This window comes from Opisthorchis viverrini (assembly GCF_000715545.1).
Source record: "Opisthorchis viverrini unplaced genomic scaffold opera_v5_356, whole genome shotgun sequence".
Classification (NCBI taxonomy): domain Eukaryota; kingdom Metazoa; phylum Platyhelminthes; class Trematoda; order Opisthorchiida; family Opisthorchiidae; genus Opisthorchis; species Opisthorchis viverrini.
This window is the reverse complement of record NW_008752007.1, coordinates 295,818-316,674: the sequence shown is the minus strand read 5'-3', so window position 1 is coordinate 316,674 and position 20,857 is coordinate 295,818. Positions and strand designations below refer to the sequence as shown.

Below are 20,857 nucleotides of genomic sequence, written 5' to 3'. Positions count from 1 at the left end.
TGGGCGGTGCAGACAATCGATGTCCGATGAGCCAGCTTAATGCAACGTGCCTGTGCTTATGAGAAAAAAGACAAGCCTCGCGATCCAGTGAGCGACTGCGAGTTGAACAGCCAAGTATGTGGGTGACTGGATCGCTACAGCCATCTCAGGTGCCTACAAGAAATTAGGGTTGGTGATCTTAACCGTCCTTCTGAATTCCGCGAGTGGTAACTCCGTATTGTTGATGCCGATCGCACTCATGTGTGGGTTACACGGCTTCCCAGACGATTCCCTCAGTTTTGATTCCAGCTTGATGCAAAGCTTATGGCATGTTCTGGAATATGAAATAATCGACTTGTAGTGCCTTAATTCCTTGGAACGTAACAGGAACGTAAGACATACGTGCCACTTTTATTCCGTTTTTTAGGAACATCATCTTCTTAGATGACTTAGGAGTTTCTAGCACCATTTACTGAGGCCAGTGACATACCAGCACTCGAAGTTGTACAATGCAGCACAAAATGTCCCCTTCTATCTCTAGACAGGATTAATAATAGAAAAACCTGTTTAACTAACTTCGCTACAAGCCATCTGGTGCTTATTCCGACAACTCTGTAGGCATAAGTGATTTCTCTATCCAGCAAAGGTAACGGTCCGAATCACTTCAGCTGGCATCTGCAGCACGACTCGTTAACGACTGATAATCAAGAAGGGGGATACCGCAATCAGGAGCATCGCAAACGTTGAATGCATATCAGTTGCAGTTATTGTAGTAGGTGGTGATAGTAATCCGGTAGGCAATGTTTCCTTGTGTGACTTCTTGAGGTTTGAATGTCCTAAGCTGAACGTGATCAGAAAAAAAGTAAAAGCAACCACATCGGCGTTTCGTACTTGATAGGGGATCGAAAATTAATGTATGCTTAGAGTGACCACAGTTGGAAGTAATTTAGATATTGTTACAGGACATTTCGCTTGCCCTAGAGACCTATTAGGAAAGACACTGTTTTGCTCATGGTCACTCAAAATGACATATTGATTGAATGTAAACGGCTCGCTGATGAGTAATCTACTGAGTATGTGTCCAGCTGTCCAAAACCAAAGATTCGTTTAACTGGTAGGTTGACTAACCCCAGCAGCAAAGTGTCTAATTTTATCGTGAAAATAGCAATTGACCCACCCCATTCTACAAACCGTGCAGCCAGTCAATTTGAACAGCTTAGAACTTTATCTTAGCCTGTCTTAAAACGCCTCTTTGGACGTCTGTTCCTCAAACTCGTAGCAAATACATTTTCGCTGGTATATGGTGCTGACATTTGTATACTCAATAATGTACATATTCAGAAAATGCCATGCAGTATTGTACCAACACAAAGGATGCGTTTAGGGCAACCAGCTAACACAACCAACACTCAGTCATGATTCTCGGTCATCTCTTGAGGTTTTCTTCATCTATTATCGTAGGTGTGCTGATTCAAATTTCTCGAGAGAACCAGTCCATGGGGCTTGATTTTAGCCAGATACGGCACCCTATCCCGCTGAATGTATAGAATACTTTTTAGCGTTTCTTTCGAAATATGTACGTTTTGGCAGGATCCCATCCTCTTGAAACCAAACGACCCAATTCTATGGGTTATAGACAGTGCTTGTACAATAAGGCTGACCGTAATAGCAAGTTGGAGCTAACAACTACTAATCACACTATCGGGGAAGATGTAAAGACATCCAGTAAGTTTGGTGCTGGAATATTTACCCAAAGAGTCAACTTGGCCTTACGTTTAACGTGGTAGATTGATAATCATATAACCTGTATCGGACCCAAAACCAAGCGAGCCTTGCTATTCAGATTCAAGTGGTTTCGCCAGTTAACAGGGTTAAAATGCATCTATGAGGCCTGAGAACCAGCGCAGAGAATCTAGCAACTTTCTAGGTTACCCTACTGCAGTTCCTGCAATTGCTGCACATCGTCAGACCTTCCCAATTAGGCGTTTCCACACTACGTAGTGCGGTGTTTGGTGTTACGCGCCTAAGAAGTCTTCCGCATATCCCAATTGAATTTCGAATTTCATGTGAAAACCCAAACGAAGCTATTTGTTCGTAGGAGCCCATTGTCCGTATTGCGTAGCCCACCAGTGGATCGGCATCTCACCGCTAGTTCCAAATCATGCCGTTCCGTTATCGGAAGTATCCCGTTACTTCGTTACCGCACTGCTTACGTAGCATTATTGTCTGTCACTGCCAGACAAAGCCAGCTTATCCTGAGTGATCGACACTGTCGGTCTCAGTGATATCCACCCCAGCTAAGGCCCTGACTGCACCAAATGGACAAACGCGGTGCGGTGTTGTTACGCGCCTAAGAAGTCTTCCGCATATCCCAATTGAATTTCGAATTTCATGTGAAAACCCAAACGAAGCTATTTGTTCGTAGGAGCCCATTGTCCGTATTGCGTAGCCCACCAGTGGATCGGCATCTCACCGCTAGTTCCAAATCATGCCGTTCCGTTATCGGAAGTATCCCGTTACTTCGTTACCGCACTGCTTACGTAGCATTATTGTCTGTCACTGCCAGACAAAGCCAGCTTATCCTGAGTGATCGACACTGTCGGTCTCAGTGATATCCACCCCAGCTAAGGCCCTGACTGCACCAAATGGACAAACGCGTCACGCGTGTTTCGTCAACCGCCTAACCAGCCCAATGGATGAGACCAATGAGCCTGGTCCATGTTTCCCAGGCCGGAGCGCAGCTGTTATATGATCCACAGCGCAATCGCTGTCGTTCGATCAAATTTCCGCATGCTCTGCGGGACCTCGTGATCCTCACCGCGCCTGGTTGGAGACGCTACAAGTATGACTGCCAACCGATATCAGTGGCGATCTTTCTGTAAGTTTCTATTCAGATAGCCGAATGAGTGTCTGGAAATGTAGCGCCTCGGAATGATTGTAGTAAGCTAGCACCAAGTCCCTTCCTCGTCCAATTCTATTCTTTTCTTCACAACAGGGCTTTCAAATAAACCACAGCTGTACGGCAGCGAATCATCGGTGTTGAACACTGATGTTATGCTGTTGATGGTGATGATGATGATGATCTCGGTTACCAGATTTATACAGTGAGATTCCATTCTGCGTTTGAGATAGATTCGACCTAGATAAACAGGTAGAGTGGTCTTCTAAAATTTTGTCCACGGACAAGCACAACGATTGCGACATTACATTCAGTACGAACACTATCCGATAGCTGATGGGCATTTTCATTGTTTCATAGGGTAAACACAATCCCACCCTTCGATAAACAAGCGTCAGAAAAGCTGTAGCAGTGCGAGGTCTAACTACCAGTCACATAGCTGAAAATAAGAACACGTCTTTGGAAGAAGTCAGAAACACTGAAGCTGGTTTCTTCTCTTCTAAGTTACCTACCATCATGACGACAAACTCCCAGCGTTTTGCTTCACCGTTATCAGCCTTAACAACTCCATGAATCATCTCGAAAATGCTCGATTGTTTGACTTTCCACCGAGTTGTTGTAACGTACCGGAGTTCTGCTGCTGTGTTTAGCAAAGACTTGCAAGGCTTCCAGAATTTTTTCCCCTGTTACCTCTATCCTTCAGTGTGAGGCACCATTAGGAACAAAACTTCAGGAAAACTGATGGTTCGGTTGATAGTGACGTCGATTTCTATGGTCGCGTCCAGTGGCTCTGATTCGGTTTTTTTTTGGCTTCCAACCCCTTTCCATCCTTACCAAATAGAGATAGCAACTCCTTAAATTAATCTGGCTACTCTTCTCTTAGTTGGTCCACCGTCACAGAACTAAACGCGTTTTTGCATTGTCCAATTTTGCTGTATTCGCCAATACTACATCTACAATGAGGGGACTGTAACACTGTTCCATTCATCATATTATAAAACTGAATGCTTCCATCCTAAAAGCCGCAAAATACCACAACTGTTTTTTCACACCTTTTTCTTGAAGCCTCTTCATTTTGTCGCATATCGTTGAGGAAATCTCGTGTGACCAGCAGATCCTGTCTTCCAGTAATGACGGGTTCCCCGTCATTTGATGAATGCTCTGTATTGTTTCTGCAATTATCTTGTACAGACGCGTCATGCATCTTAAGCAACTCCAAGTGGAGTCACTGATACAAAGAACCATACAACTGCGATTACTCGCGCAACAAGGAAGACGGAACTACGGAGTTGGTTAACTAGGCAGGCTGTTTTTGCTGGTGCACCACACCAAGTGCTTAGAAGTGCTCAAACAACCTCGTTGTCATCCCAATACTCTCCGATCAAGGAACAACCGACCCATCGCAAACAGCACAACACGAATGAAGTGGAGCAGACAAATTAATTTGTACCACAAACGGAAGTGTGTGAAAAAGAATAAAGTGCACTAAAATATGTCCAACTTGGACAATGCATTAGGATGTTTTTATGACACGAGTTGACAAACGATAGTGCACAAAGAGTGAACTTCGGCCGTTTCACGGAGAACAGAAGGCACTGAAAACGGGAAAAAGAATAATTGAGTGGTTGGGATTTACGAATGCAGCTCGCTTAAGGGAGATATGTTGATTGTAGTAAGTTTAGTCAGAAGTAAGGAAATTACCTGGTTACCTTATGGACCTTATGGTATGAACCTTGCCGGACCTACGGCACGGACCAGCGATTCGGGGTACTGTTGGAGCCGACTGACCCTTCTGCGAGAGAAAGTTACCCGTAGATAAAGTAAGGGAGTAAATATGACCGAAAAGTCAACTGTGTAGTAGAAAACTGGGACTGGTCATCAAGCGGCAACATCCATTGCTAGTGTTCCTATTTCTGTGTCAATTTGTAGAGTTGTTGGATCTTTTCCAGATAAGCTCCGCCACCAATGCAAAAAGTGCATGTGCGAGAGGTTAAGCCCCGCCACTTTTTGCCGATTTAGTGTACGCACACAATCTTGACCTACTTTTGCTGAAAACAATTCCTCATCCGCATCTAGGCTCATTTTATGCAAAAGTTTTCTCCGTTCGCACGTAAAACCTTAACTGAACTTTCTGACGCTTTCAACTCTCGTTCATGACAAGTAGACGGCAATACGTCTTTTTGCAAAGCCAGGGAGTGATCCATCACCAACGTCTATGCAACAATGGCCACCAAATGACACTTTCAACTTTGCGGATCCAACGGCTGGAGCTCACATACAAACCATCGAATCTCTTTGGCAAGTCTACAAAATGCAGAATAAACGTCAATGCGGCACATATCGATCTTCAGCTGACAGCTACTTGTGTGAGTTCGTTTGGAGGCAAAGATATCGAAAAACGGACCTTTTCATGCAAATTGTTATTGACATGTCCCGATTTCACCCTCTTCAATAAAAACGAAAAGTACAACTTTCATATCCTCTTTTTGGGTGGTGGGGGTTAATTTTTTGGTGGGACTTAGCTGGAAAAGATCCGAATTGTTTTACTTTTCAATATTCAGGTGTTCGGTGACTTCTTTGCAGCACGGAGTCCCTATAATTTTGTCTTTTGAAAGAGTTCAAAGGCGAACGATGATGTCCCTTTCATTCTTTGTTTGGCAGAATGCCAAGTAGAATATGAGAACAATGAAACATTTTCTCCCATTCTATGGTTAGAAGGAAAAAACTATATTACTACGATGACCCAAAGTTCTGACGAATGAAAGCGCAAAATGTTTATAGCATATGAAGCGCCTGTAATTCTACCCAGCTTCATAACAACCACCCAAGTCCGGGTAGTCTATTCTGACATCGATGTCCACATTCAGAGTGGTCATTCCGAGTTCCATGTGAGGGCTGAATGATCCTCAAGCATGAATAGGTTCGTCTGTTCAGACGTGATAATTTAGACGCACCTAGCATGCACTGGCGAGATGGAGGCAACACCCTCGCCTAGCATGTCAGATGTACGGAGCTCAAATCACTGCACGGCTAAGGATATGCACTGCTGGTTAGCTCTAATAAGAGCGAAGCTCGAGTTCAATTCTTCCTTCCTTTAGTTTGGACCCACAAGAGGAGGACCATTCAAATGAGAGTAATGTGCGCTTGAATCCTACAAATTATGTAACTACGTAGAGCTCATTAATTTTTAAAGAAATGGTTGTACGTAGCTTTATTCAGGCCCGTTTTAAACATGGTACTTCTTGATCAGAACAGAATACCAGATACTAATTGGGGTCCGATCATTTATTTCTTCTTAAAAGCAGGTAGTGTGGTCTGGGAACCAGTTTGATTCTATTTTCACTGGCTTTCCCATCTTCATTGGAGCTTTTTAATTGGTTTCTCTGAGAATTCGCAGTCAAGTAAAGGGCTGTCGAAGAGTTTTCAGCAACCTTGTGAGTAGTTTCCTTCATAAAAATATACTGCAATATCTCGAATATCGTACCAACTGAAACATGAGGCGGCCTTTGTGCAGCACATTCCGGTGAGTCTCTCGTGAAAACCGGATCAACTTGTAAATGAGTGTGTTTATTGGTATCGCCTACAGTTTGTATTGATTAAAGAGAAATTCATTGACAAGACAAAGTTTGCGTGTTTACACGTTGTTACAGCCGAATGTAATCCAAAGGTGGGTAGATTAGTTCTTTCCTCGTGGTTGGACTGCACAATTCGGATTCTTAACTGAGTGAAACCGGCCCACATCTTCGGCACCGTGATTGTGTTTCACATTTAAATAATCTAAATACTTGCGTTATATTTATCATAAATATGAAACCTACATGATTATCAGATTAGAAATTAAGTTATTAGCTTACGTCACACCACAGTCAACCATGATATACAAACAATAGGTTTTTACATAGGAGTTTGTACTTTTCGCGAAGTTATATGAACACTATCCAAGAGTGCAGTCACAGTTACTCAAAGTATGCATAAGGTTTGGCAATCAAATATCGTAACATTATTGGAGCACTTTTATTAGTATAGACGTAATACACTACTCATAAGTTTGCTGAAAGTCCTTCGACAGCCTACGACCAGTTTTACCCTTCTTGGGGCTCATCAGGAAGACGCATTCCCCGAGTTTTCGTCAACATCATAAATGAGAGATTCATCCAGGTTCCAGGTGAATCTTTCGCAAAACCAAATTGGTTTGCAAATGAGTGTATATCACTTTGTTTCACTATTGTTTCAATAACTCTCCTTCCTTCCAAGTCTTTCTCAACGGGGAATCAAGCACTGGGATAATCAATAGATAGTTAGTCCTATAAGTACAGGCAGTACTGAAAAAGCTGTGCTCTTCTGAGATAGATTGCAGACAGTAGATTGGTAGGTGTACGCGGCCCATGGAAACTAACATGGTCGCGACAGTGTCGCACGGGGACGCAACATACCTATGTGTGCACGGATTTCATGATCAGGGTTAGGTAACTCTAGCTAGCCCTTCTATCGGCCAAACATAGTCATCACATTTCACCAGAGAAGCCATATAGTTACAATTTTTTTGTGGCAATTCTATGGAGATAAAACAAACACTCGAAATATTCCCATAAAATTCCGATGAATAAGTCACTTCCATTTGAGACTACTATGACTCATTCAGCACTGATAAATCTCCTTTAACAGATTCTAAAAGAGTTTGGAACTTTCGGATGATTAACCTGTACCATTGATAAGTGTCGTGGCATACCACCAATTTGTTACTAAACTTGACCATGGTAAATAGTTCCGTTGTCATTAGGGGTGGTGAAATAAGCAATTCAGATGTCAGTTTGGTAACCTTCGCTCCCGATGATAACTCTGGTCTTCATTTCCCCTTGACTGTAAGGTAAAACGGACAATCTGATGAAATCGTTTTTTAAAACATGAATTTATTTGCCATCTCCTTGTTTTCAAAATTCCGCTCCAGCGCAGAATCTCATGTTTAGACGGTTATTGGCTCTGGTGATCGCGTACTTTGAGTGGAACGATGGCATAAACATACGTGGATGTATGTTAATGTTACATGCAACTGCTGTTCCCACTCCAGTGCCTGGTGCCAGAAAGGAAGTCACCGAAAATTGGGTATACAAAGGCTCCATTTCAACAAGCGAGTGCGTGCGAGGCAATTCTGGACATTGATCCAGGCTGCCTGATAGGCGTTTAGTGAACATCCATCAACATCGGTCGTGCTTCTATGATATGCCTGAATGCTGATCCCATTCGGTTGTGCTTCTGTGGCGTGCTTGAACACTCATCGGCTTTTGCTAAAGTGATTGAATGATTGACGACCTGGATGCTTGCCAAGGTTCCTATTGAGATTTTGGTGGAGTTTTAGGGTCACAGTAGGTACTGGGTATTCTGCGGTGACTTTCAGGAATATGATCTTGATAGTTATGCACGGTGGAACTACTGTGATCAATACGTTCCCACTTATATCATGTCCATAAAGACGCGAACAGCACGAAAGCTCCCACTTTTGGCCACACTTCGATCAGTCCAGATAATCGATATTAATCCGTGTTGGTTGTAGTGTGCAACTTCTCTTCTCATTAGCTTAACAGAACAGGTCAGAGACGTAGCAGAACTGTCTTCGTGCAAAATATAAAATGACAAGCATCATTTTCAGACCAAAAATACGCATTGTTGACATCTGGGTACGCTGGGTGGGCTTATTACTGCGCCCTATTTTAGGGGGGACAGATCCCCATTGAGTGAAACCGTTTAATCTTATACGGCGTGATCTGTGTCGCCAGGCGCGAGTAGATTGGCAAAAGTGTCATTGAGGGATGGGATCACACTATCGCTTACTATCTTTCCGGTCGCCCAAGAAAATGCTCAACTCAGGACCCCGTGGCACCTATCCATGTCTTGCATCGCTGCATTGGAGATTGACAGGCGGAAGCTACGTGTTAGTTAGCTACGGGTTAGTGCGCATCCTGCAACGCTATGCTCAATGGACTATCACAGAGACGACTTCTACATCGAATTCGATTCATGTTATGCTCTTAGTTCCGCCAATTCATGTTTATTCCGATTCACATTTCCCTTCCAACGTGAATTACCGTAGGCGGCTGTCGTCACCGGTTGACCCAGCGCTCTGACTGGTTCTGCTCCTGATTCACTGTCCGGTCAAAAGTCGACGTCTGTCATGTCCGTGCGCTTTAGTATTCCGTGTGACCCCCAAATGAATTCTGTTCTGTCTTCTACAAACGTGACACAAAAATACACTCTAATGCGATTAGTTCCGAAATCGGACAAGTTTTTCTCCCTGGGGGACTTCAATGAGCGTGTCGGTCGAAATGAATCCCTATGGCCAGGTGATCCCGGACGCCACTGCTTCGGGAGTGCCATGAGCAGCGGTGACCAACTTCCCATATTTTGCACTATCCATGCGCGCCGACGCGAGATTACGCCTCAAACGGCAACACTGCCACATGGACACAGCCACGCAACCGTAACTCCGCTCGATCACTTTATCCTCCGCCAGTGAGACATGTGCATCACATCCCAGAGTGAAGCCACTAGCCAACCAGCATCATGTTTGAACATGCTTCGTAGGTCGCACTATGTCAACTATATCAATGAGTGCGCAAAAATGGGCGCAAGCCATCTCAGAGACCGCAATAGCCGGTTAATGTACCAGTTCCAGCCGGCCTCCACACTGACAACCTTCAGTTCCTCCAGCACGCTGAAGGAAGCGCAGCACACCTTGATGTCCCAGACGATAACAACAGCAGTCAGCTAGATTCAGCAGCTGCGCGCGAGATGTCCTGACTGGTTGGATCACAATAATTAGTACATAAAACAGAAGTTAGCCGGAACAAACAAGTCTCTCGTCCATCCAATGAGAGAGGTTAAGAGAAGCAGACAGAGGATGCTCGAAATTATATGAGTCGATAACTTGACCGCATCAAAGATGAATGGTGGAGAAAGTAAATCAAGAAATTCGCTGCCTGGCGGCAACACACCAATGAGTTTCGTGAGGTACACATTGGTGATGAATCCCAATAAGAGGGAAACAGCTAAACAGTGTGGTCGTTGGTTTGTTCGCTGAGCTGGGCAATTTGGTTGCAAACGTTTCATCACCAATCGAGGTGATGTTAGTTAGCTACGGGTTAGTGCGCATCCTGCAACGCTATGCTCAATGGACTATCACAGAGACGACTTCTACATCGAATTCGATTCATGTTATGCTCTTAGTTCCGCCAATTCATGTTTATTCCGATTCACATTTCCCTTCCAACGTGAATTACCGTAGGCGGCTGTCGTCACCGGTTGACCCAGCGCTCTGACTGGTTCTGCTCCTGATTCACTGTCCGGTCAAAAGTCGACGTCTGTCATGTCCGTGCGCTTTAGTATTCCGTGTGACCCCCAAATGAATTCTGTTCTGTCTTCTACAAACGTGACACAAAAATACACTCTAATGCGATTAGTTCCGAAATCGGACAAGTTTTTCTCCCTGGGGGACTTCAATGAGCGTGTCGGTCGAAATGAATCCCTATGGCCAGGTGATCCCGGACGCCACTGCTTCGGGAGTGCCATGAGCAACGGTGACCAACTTCTCATATTTTGCACTATCCATGCGCGCCGACGCGAGATTACGCCTCAAACGGCAACACTGCCACATGGACACAGCCACGCAACCGTAACTCCGCTCGATCACTTTATCCTCCGCCAGTGAGACATGTGCATCACATCCCAGAGTGAAGCCACTAGCCAACCAGCATCATGTTTGAACATGCTTCGTAGGTCGCACTATGTCAACTATATCAATGAGTGCGCAAAAATGGGCGCAAGCCATCTCAGAGACCGCAATAGCCGGTTAATGTACCAGTTCCAGCCGGCCTCCACACTGACAACCTTCAGTTCCTCCAGCACGCTGAAGGAAGCGCAGCACAACTTGATGTCCCAGACGATAACAACAGCAGTCAGCTAGATTCAGCAGCTGCGCGCGAGATGTCCTGACTGGTTGGATCACAATAATTAGTACATAAAACAGAAGTTAGCTGGAACAAACAAGTCTCTCGTCCATCCAATGAGAGAGGTTAAGAGAAGCAGACAGAGGATGCTCGAAATTATATGAGTCGATAACTTGACCGCATCAAAGATGAATGGTGGAGAAAGTAAATCGAGAAATTCGCTGCTTGGCGGCAACACACCAATGAGTTTCGTGAGGTACACATTGGTGATGAATCCCAATAAGAGGGAAACAGCTAAACAGTGTGGTCGTTGGCGCCAGAAATCTGCTCAGCGTGGAATAGAATAGGCAAGTTTCTGGTTAGGTGTTGATGCTGGTTTCCCCAAACAATTACCTACATCAGACAAACTACAAACAGAAATCCCTGCGCGGTCATCTTAATAGATCTAAAGGCTCTGTGAGGCCTGGAGACGCGTTCATATGGACTATGGTGTACCTTCCCTTCATTTATATTGTACACTGTTGTCACGTGACTCCAATTCGAAGTTTTATTTGCTACCAAGCTGTCACCTATAAGGAAGTTTTCACCCGAAAGCAACCAGAAATGTCATAGTCTTCATCATTTCCTCCGACGATGTCATACTCTGTTCGTCTGAACGTGCGAAGCACCCGACCCAGCACGCAGCGCATGCCAGTTGTCAACTCATCATCTTTAGCTGTGAAAAAATTTCGTACTTGTCGTACAGTGGTTATAGCTGGTATTTTCATATGGTTACCTAGTATTAATCATCATTTGATCCCAAGGTAATGTATTCGAAACAACTTCAAAACTGGATCGGCGTGCTGAGATAGAAACCTATGGGTACTCCATTTCAACAAGTTTTTCCCCCTAGCACTTGAGGAAAGTATCAGTTCTTCACTGTAAGGTTAGCTGACAGGCTTCACTAAGGAGCCATACGGTTCAATAAGTCCTCGTCATAAGTTGGCTTGATTTTAGCAGGATGGATTATTTCCCTTGTCCATTTTTGACGATGTAGTAGCCGCTCCGATGTGTTAGAGAGTTTGCGTGTGTGCGTGGCCGCTCCCCAATCCTTTAGTGGCTGATTTGATGCACGCTCAATGGTGCGTGTTTATCTTTCAATCATCAGAGAACCGGCCTGCGATGACTCAGCTGCATACTTAACGTTTCCCAGACAGGCCTGCTAGACCGCATGTACGCGGTACACCTGTGTCCTTACATGCGTGTTTTCTGAGTTACCCCGAGCTAACAACAGATCGTCTGGAGGCTGCAGAAAGTGTCTTGGGATAAAGCGTGCTGTTTTGGAAACTCGAAGGTACATGCAACTCCTCAACGGGATTCGATAAACTGAAAACACTGGTGTCCGACCACAAATGAAGTTAGGTGCACTGGCTACGAATATGGCATGTTCAATTTAGAGAACGAATACCAGAGGATCATAATCTATACGTAACACCCTACTCATAAGCGGACCACCATAAACGCGAGAATCAACTGGATCCAGTTGAGTCTCTTGTCAAAATCAAATGCGTGCGTAAACGAGAGTATTTGTGGAAAATCTGGTATAAATAAATTGCCGATGTTCTGATAGTTCTACTTTGTATCAACATGGACAAGTTGTACTCGTGGACTACAGGACAAAATAGGGACTTTATCGTCACTCTGATGTAAATACTTAGCTCCTCTCTAGGGAAGGAATAAATTCCTCCACTATTCCGTCTTCTATCAAAGGAAGTATTACCTCTGAAATCAAACAACCTTGTTATCCCCCAAAGTGGAATTACAGCACAGAGGTAAACATATCAGCCAAACTTGGTTAGCTATCGGATTTCCAGATGAGAATAACTCAGAAGAGTGGTTGTAAACGGGAGCCAGGAACAGCTATCCCCAGTATCCACCTACATGCAATAGCTGTGCTTCTATTTCCTTGTCCCTCAAATGAGGCTAGTTTAACTAGGAACCCACCTTCCTTGCTGGGATCACTTGTTTGTTACAAGAAAACTTCTCCACCCGCCTTTGTCATCCAGTTGTTGGCGTAATGTGACCGCACCATCGCACCTACCGTAAGTCCAATGGTGGACAGAACTGATTCGATTTCCGGATGAGAAGCGTGTAGATGCGCCCTGGGGAAGACGGTAGGGGAAAATGGCTGTCTTTATAACCTTCGGTAACAGTGCTTCAAATAGGTTGAGAGCACATCCAATATTGGAAAAGGAAGGACCAGCTATTGTGAGACGTCGTCTCGGTAGTCCTTTGATAAAAGCTGCATTTGGGTTCATCTCACTTAGCCGGATTTGTGTCCCAGATTGGCGTTCAATCGATTTGATACGACGATCCGCGAAGGCATCCCTGGCGCACTTGGTATCTTTTACTTCTCGAATGTGTTCCGGGTTACTTAGTCGCGCAACTTTGTCTGTGAATGCTTTTCGTCGGAAAGGCATTAAGTCCTCATCCACCTGGATGGTAAAGATACAATATTTAGGTAGGATGTGGTCTGGAAAACATTTATAATGGAGCTCACTTAGATAAGGCGTTTCAATATTATGTCTTTTTTTGTAAGACAACACTGTATTACAATAAGCTTATTCTTCAAAATTAGTCAGCTAGTAGAAAAATTCTGAACCAGTTTCCTTCATGTTATCATCCTTCTTTATTAGTAAAATGGCGCTGTGCTGACATTAATTCAGAACATCTGGTTTACTCGACGCTTAGTGGAATGCTGAAGGTTCAATCCCTCATCATCATCATGATTGTCAGCTGTAGTAACCGCGTACTCTTCGTACAGTGGTTGCAGCTGCCGCAGTTCCGTTCACCGATGATCGGGGCAGGGGGGTAGGTAGCTGCACATTGCAGGCGGGAGATGGTAAATTGGTATATAAATCCATCACTGTTAGTGGTTCAGTCCCTCACTACACTTACGAGCGGACGCCTGGGAGGAAGGTGTTTCATGCTTAAAAGAAGAGTACCTACGAGAAGCTCTGACAGTTCGCTTTGCGCAAGGTTTGATAGGAGTGACATTGCTACACGATTTTCATGTTCACCATCTATGTCCAACGTACTTAGATGTGTGACGGTGGCCACTTGTGATGAAAGTATCGCTCAAAGTGGAGAGTGATGACATCTGACACCCACTTTTCAGCAAATCACCTGAAGGTGAGGGAAAACCGAACTACCTAAAGCGGTACACATGGGTCTCGGGTGCCAGAATGCCATGGGACACCGCAACACTCCCATTTTACTCTTGTAAACTGTCCTTTACACGGTTAAGTAGAAGTGAATCAAACAAGATATGTATGTACGAAAGTAAGTTACACGTTTGCACAAAGTCTGTGGTTGTACCTTGAGTCAGTTTCGCGGTGGCTGTTTCCACGAGCGACCACTATCACAGCACGGTACCATCGTTCACTTCATAAAGGTGTTCGATTTTTCTAGGTTTATCCAGGACTGGCACAAGTAATCGGTGCACGGATTAGAATGACAAGCATCAAAAAGTTTGTTTTTCATTATTTCAGGAAAAATGAACAAACAGGTGACTCGTGGCGAATTTTTAAAAACTGTTTTGAGAGGGAATCCAGTCTTAAATTTTTGAAAACCAGTGTGTGATCCTTATGTCCTAATCCTGACCGCGTTTGATTTGCACACATACTCCGCAGTACGGCAATCCCACTTGGGAAAAGACTGTTCGGTTCTTTCTGGGGGAGGGTGGAATATTCAGGGTCAACGTATAGGATTCAAAATCAGTTTACTAGATCTTGTGAAAAAGTGAAAGATGTCAGAACTCGTTGTCCAAACAAAGTCTGCACTATTCATTGCTGAGTTCGACTCACACAAAATATTTCCAACCTCTCTAGTTGTAAAGAAAAGTATCGGTTACCACTTGGAAGAAAACCACTTGAGTTACTCAGGGACTGGAGCAATCTCATTTATGACATTTTCCTATCTGGATATCATTTTTCGAAATGCCTACTCAGCAAATTTCCATTCGGTTTAATTGCCTTTTGGTATAAGTGGTGCTGTTACTTGAAATCGATGTCAACCAGTGGCGAAGACCGTCTCCGTCTAACACGATAGCTAACAAATCACCCTAGGGTGGTCCCCACTCAATGATTGGCTTGTCTTAGGTTTGGTTAGCTTCAAGGTCATATTCCTGATGTTTTTCGACAAGATTCACTTATAGCCTCGAAGCGTACATTTCAAAGGGACCCTGGGCCTAATATAGCGTGAAACCCCCCATGACTGAGCGACCACTCAGTCGTTCGTTGCTTTCTGTTTACCGGTACTTTTTTAGAATGAATGGAGTTGGCTCATCGCAGCGGGTGGAAACGAATCTAAAATGTTAGAGCAAAAAACAAGGCTCGTGCGAATGAAAGACGGACTACGCATGCCCAACCATTGCCAACCAAAGAAAGGATCGTTCTGCCTCCCGAAATCTTTCTGGAGGAATTTCGACAGTGTAAATGCCATGGCATGGCAACGCGAAATGAAAGCGGCCACAATCAACTAAAGTACTGTAGGATCCTCGCACCGTCCTAGCTCCTTGTGTGTAGTTGAGATCACCAGGGGACGTGTCACGTAACAGTTCTCAGTGAGAAGAATGCCATCACTTTCTGGCCAGACTAATTAAACTAATAATAATCATCTGACTGTAACACCCCCGTGGCCACAATAATCGCCTCAAAAATACCCTTTCATAGTCATCTTGACAGTTATGATCAGGACATTGATTCGTGGAAATTTCGATTCTCATGTCTCATCCATTTCTGTCACCATGATGATAAGACTAGAAAGTGATGTTTACTCATTAAACAGGGACCAACTCGGAAAGATCGATTTTTTCCATAAAAATATGCAGCCAGCCAGCTTGTGCAATCGGACTTCAAAGCAGTTCTTGTGGTGCGAATATCCTTAATCTAATGAGCTGTTGGGATTAGGGGAGCAGAAACGTTTAGCTTCAGGACTGCTTGATTACCCTCTGGAGAATTCGAGGCCTTACCTATGGTAATAGAATAGTTATTTACCTGTGTATTTGTTATTTATTTGTTTATTTATTTACCAGTAATTTCGAGTCTTGTTGAAACAGTTGAACACAGCAAGCTTGCACAATTATTTTCTATTGTAGCTCTTGTTCCTTTCTGGAGCAAGAAGAAACACTCAGACTAGAGGATTTGACCACATTTTACGGTCTCATCGTTTTGGGGCACCAGTATGATCAGTATAGATCCATAACTTCCATCGTAAATTGATGAAGGTCATAAATTACCGGTAAATAGCCTGTATCTGACCGTATTTTTGTCCACTAAATGGGAAAGGCATTTAATGCTCATCTCATTCGGAAAGAAAGGACAACCTCATCAAGATCTATTGGCATCCCCAAGGAAGTAGGACACTGCACTTCATTTTCATTCGATTATACTCCATCAAACTGGCAGAACAACTTGCTCACAGTTTTCCCCTCTGGTAGTAGTCTCAAGAGGCCAGTTACAATATTCAGATAGAGGCGTTATACCCTTCTGGAGTGCGCATTTAATAGACGTGTTTTTTCACGGTAGCTTCGGTACAGACTGAGTTTTAGAAATTCTCGAAAATGTGATCGAATTTAGCGGCTCCGTCAGACAAATGGTTCTCAATGTCAAATTCATAGTGTGAGCGACCGAGTGAAGGGTATGCCAGCAGGATTTTTCTAGAGAACTAGAGCTATCACAATTTGTTGCGACAAACTAACATGCTGGTAGTTCTCCTCTGATATGCATGAAAATCAGTCAGTGTATACTTCGAGCAAATGGTGTGAAGATTTCCAAAATAGTTTCTTCGTTTGTATAACCATTGTCACCACCAGTGTGAATACTGACATCGCAGAACGAACCTCGTACCGTCCTACTTGAGGGTGGTGATGTTCCATTGGAAGGGTGTAGCCGTCTTCGAAATGAATCAGAGGGTTTCAAAAGAGCTTGGTAAACAATCGGTAGTTTTTATTGGGGCAACGTTTTGCTTTTGACACAAAAGCTTCATCAGGCTTGACAGCCGCACTTCCCGACAAGAGCCGTTAATTGACACTTAACATTGATCTAGTGTGATAATCTGAAGAGGACTGACTTACTGATTGGTTCCCCGTCTATCTTATAACCTGGCCAATTTGGTGACCTGTTTACTTGGCCTGATGAAGGTTTTTGTCAAAAGCGAAACTTCGCCCAAATAAAAACTGCCGATTGTTTACCAAGCTCTCCTGAAACGATGACTTCTCAATCGGTCAATCGGTTCCAAACTCTTCCCAATTTATTGAATCAGAGGGTATTTCGTTCTAGGAGGTGATAACTATTTAATTAGTGTGACACCCTTGGAGCTGCTGACTTTTGTTGGTTTCCTTTGGTCGCGTTCACATCCGATCAGTGACGCTATATCCTGTCCAAGTGCAAGCTAATCATACTGGTAATCAACTACCCTTGGCCTAATTGTTTAGTGTTCAGACCCCTCACCAGGAGGTCGTATGTTCGAAATCCCATGCACACTGCTGACGATTCGCAATAAGGATGAACGGCTGTTCAGTGATTCTAGGCTTTTTTTAAAGCATAAATTGGCACTATCGGTTTATTTCAACTTCAGTTTGGTGCATATGTGATTAGAAACTGCGCTGCATACTGAAAGTACCTGAATCCTACTACGAACCCACAATTCCTTTTTCATGCCAATGTCGCAACACAGAACTCGACAAGTGAGAACCGGTTGATTCGTCTATCTGAACAGCCAATCAGGTTATCCTACTACGAACCCACAATTCCTTTATCAGTCAGCTTCGTTGATCCAGTCGGTAACCACGCACGGGTTGCATTCACCATATCGGCGCATGATCATCCAATCATAGTGATTGGTACTCATTGCTGAGTTGTGCTTTCAATATGAGCAAAAGTGCCGTTCTTTTTAACACGCGAGTCCTCGCTGATTGTACAGTGGAGGGTCCTTCATACATACATATACGCATACAAATATTCCTTGGGTCATGCACTGCAAAATCAGTAGCGCACATATGTACCTGATAAAAAAGGTTATTGGCAAACCTTGTTTGACATGATGGAATATAAGCTATCTAGGTTGTTCATCTCTGGTTACACCTGATCAACTGCCTATGTTTCGCATTTCAGTGAAAGCCACTAACATGCAGCTTTCTTTCTTCATAAAATTCAAAAACACATCTCGGAAGATAATCCAGTTAGATCGATCTGTAGCAACCAAAGATTTTGAAACGTACACTTCAACCTTGCTCATGCGTGAAGGAGCAAACGAAAGTTTTTCAAAGCTCTTTCAATGAGGCGTCAGTTGAGGCATTTTCCGGCGTCAGTAAGAAACCGACCATGTAATATGCATAAAATATAATGTGTATAAAATGTGTAATCAGTGAGGTATTTTGAGATTGTTGATTGCTCCGCCAAATAATACTACCCGGAATAAGGACAACGCCTTCAGAAAAACCGGTGACTTTGTTCCCCAAAATTTCACAACTTGAAACCTCACCAGAAGTGTCAATTCCAGATGAAATCATCAGACAGTACACGGCTGCTCGTTAAAAAAGACACGTTTCCACACAGTTGCTTGCCAGTATGCAATTTCCAAACTGCTTACACATTGTACGGCTAGACTATTTTGTAGTCTCTGCCCAATATCGATTGACTGTGGATGGCAAATAAGATCAATGTTTCCAATGTCATTTGGAAGATCTCCCATCGAATTATATCAGCTGCTTGGATAAGTTTAGGATTAGACTGGGTAATGCGGATATAACAGAGTGGGTCACTTCGTTATCCCATTTATCTCAAATGAATGGATAAATTAAAGGAGAGCCAACCGATCGCATTGATCGATGGCACGAAATTGCTGACCCCGATGAGTCGGCCAGTTCTGTTCTCCGTGCGAGAACATTGATTAGTGTATAAAGCCACAGTCATTGCAACCTTTTTACAACAGCGGAGCCTTGCTTATGACTAGTGTGCATTCGCTCCATCCTCCGGTGAAATCGTGCGGCCGGGACTACCTAAACCACCCGCACATACCACTGGTTTGTTAGTTTTCATGCCAATGTCGCAACACAGAACTCGACAAGTGAGAATCGGTTGATTCGTCTATCTGAACAGCCAATCAGGTTATGCGGTAGGATAAGCAAACCTCTGCACTCGTGCACTCGAAACGCTGTACCACGGCGCACGTTTTGTCCTTGTCTTTAGGAAAATCTAGAAACTACTCGAGAAGGCCAGGTCGACCGAGTGAAGTTGTGTTTTCCGGCAGTCATTGATGCACGGGTGAGTTTGGATCAGCTGATTTATTACAAACGTATTTTTTCAACACTTATGCTGCTTTTAGACAACTGAGAACTGATGTGAAAAATAGAGTTTGGAGTGGTCAGCAGTTGCAACCGTAGCTGTCGACGACAACCATTGAAACTAGTGACTGCACACAGAATAAGCATATGTAAAGCAAGAATTTTCTTTTTTTTTTAAATAAAAAATTAGCTGTCTTATCGTAGCAGGATTGTTAAGTGTTAATAAGGCTTATGCTTTTTAATGGCGCCTAGATTACGATAACGGGACGAGAAATTCTGGTTGGTTTAGATATCAACAGATTTGTTGAAGTGATTCTTCGTGAATCAACAGGATGAAAGAGAGGTCAAGCAAGATTCTGGCCGATAAACTTATCAGTCCACAAATGACCTGAATCTGACTTACCGTTGCAGATGAGAAGTAGACGAAAAAGCAGTAATGACACTGGTGCTTTTTGCACATGGCTATGGTTTTTGGACTTGCGTTATCCAAGTCACGTAACGCTGTCGGATCAGGTTCCAGTAGTGCATCGGAAAAATGGCTTTCAAAATCGCTTTCTTCACTTTCCCCACTTTCTTCCCGGGTAAGCTCTCGAATAAGATGTCGCTCGGCTTCATCGGATCCTACCTGTCGATTTGAACGGGACACAACAGGCGGTTGTGGTGAATGTGAATACGCCGCAGCTCTCTGAGTGGTTTTCTTCACTGGAGCCGGCCGTTTGGCCGGTTTAGGCAGTTCACTACGTGAAATGGATCTAGCAGCCGCTGGAGCATCAGATGCTGAAATTGGAGATTTGGGGTTGTGCGGGGTGTCTACTTGTAATGCGGGACTTCTGGAGGCACTAGGTTCGTCGGATAGCCTGCTTGAGGGTGACTTCACATAGGGAGAAGTTTTGGACTTCATGTCCTTAGATTCGTCCATGTACTCAGTATTGTGTAAGTCGGACATCGTTGATCCGCCTCTTTGCTCAGATTCGATACGGTTCTGACCCGCAGTCGAATTGGTGCGGGTATTGACATGAGATAATGAGTTCCCTTCACTCTCAGTCCCGACAGCCTTATTCTGATTCAAGTCATCTGGATTGTACGTTGTGGAGTCTTCATTGGGCATATATTTGTTCAAAATGCCAACGGCTCTGGAAAAGTTGGGGTCCAGCTGTAACAAAATTTCCTTTGCGGATCTCGTCCCTTCACTGTTTGAATCGTTCCTTAATCCAGGGGGTGTAACAGATCTACGCCGCATAGTTTTCCGCTGTTGCATAGGTCAGTACAGTCAGGGACTACCTAGTCAATCCAAGGTGTGCGGTGATCGATACAAGTAACGATTTTTCTTTGGTGTTGATTTTGAACCGTTCGTCATGCCGCGTGACACAGAAATGATCTGGCCTGACAAGCAACTGGTTCACCTGGTCTCTAATCCTATGGTGAAGTCCTCATTATCCTGTAAATCACAGTAAAGTCGTCACCCTTTAGGTTAACAGCACCGGACCAGATAAACGGGGACAAAAAACCACTCTGATGTTAGTTAAGTCAGAAACTCAGGAATTCAGCGGTTATGGATGGAATACAGATTAGTCCTAACAAAGCTAACATAAATGGAACCCATTTGGTTTAGTGCTTTAAAGTACTTTTTTTGCAAATGAGACTTTAGACGGGTTTTGCGCTCTCATGTACTCGAGAAGTCAATCCTCATGTGATGCTCATAAGGTTCTGCAC

The 20,857-nt window shown here is 43.9% G+C and overlaps 2 protein-coding genes across 2 annotated transcripts in view; both read right to left on the bottom strand.

Moving 5' to 3' along the window:
- Positions 1-3,456, bottom strand: part of T265_10256 (hypothetical protein) — a gene marked incomplete at both ends in the record, with an annotated part of 23,080 nt that extends 19,624 nt beyond the window's left edge. The window contains one exon of the mRNA XM_009176575.1: positions 3,391-3,456. Within this exon, the coding sequence (XP_009174839.1) occupies positions 3,391-3,456 (66 nt within the window). The remainder of the gene's footprint in view (positions 1-3,390) is intronic.
- A 749-nt stretch (positions 3,457-4,205) lies between these two features.
- Positions 4,206-20,451, bottom strand: T265_10255 (hypothetical protein; the record flags this gene model as incomplete). The annotated part of the gene is made up of 3 exons (XM_009176574.1): positions 4,206-4,473; positions 12,802-13,292; positions 19,548-20,451. 2 exons carry the CDS (start codon positions 20,400-20,402, stop codon positions 12,816-12,818), a joined length of 1,332 nt encoding a protein of 443 aa, XP_009174838.1.
- Positions 20,452-20,857: the final 406 nt, after the last annotated feature.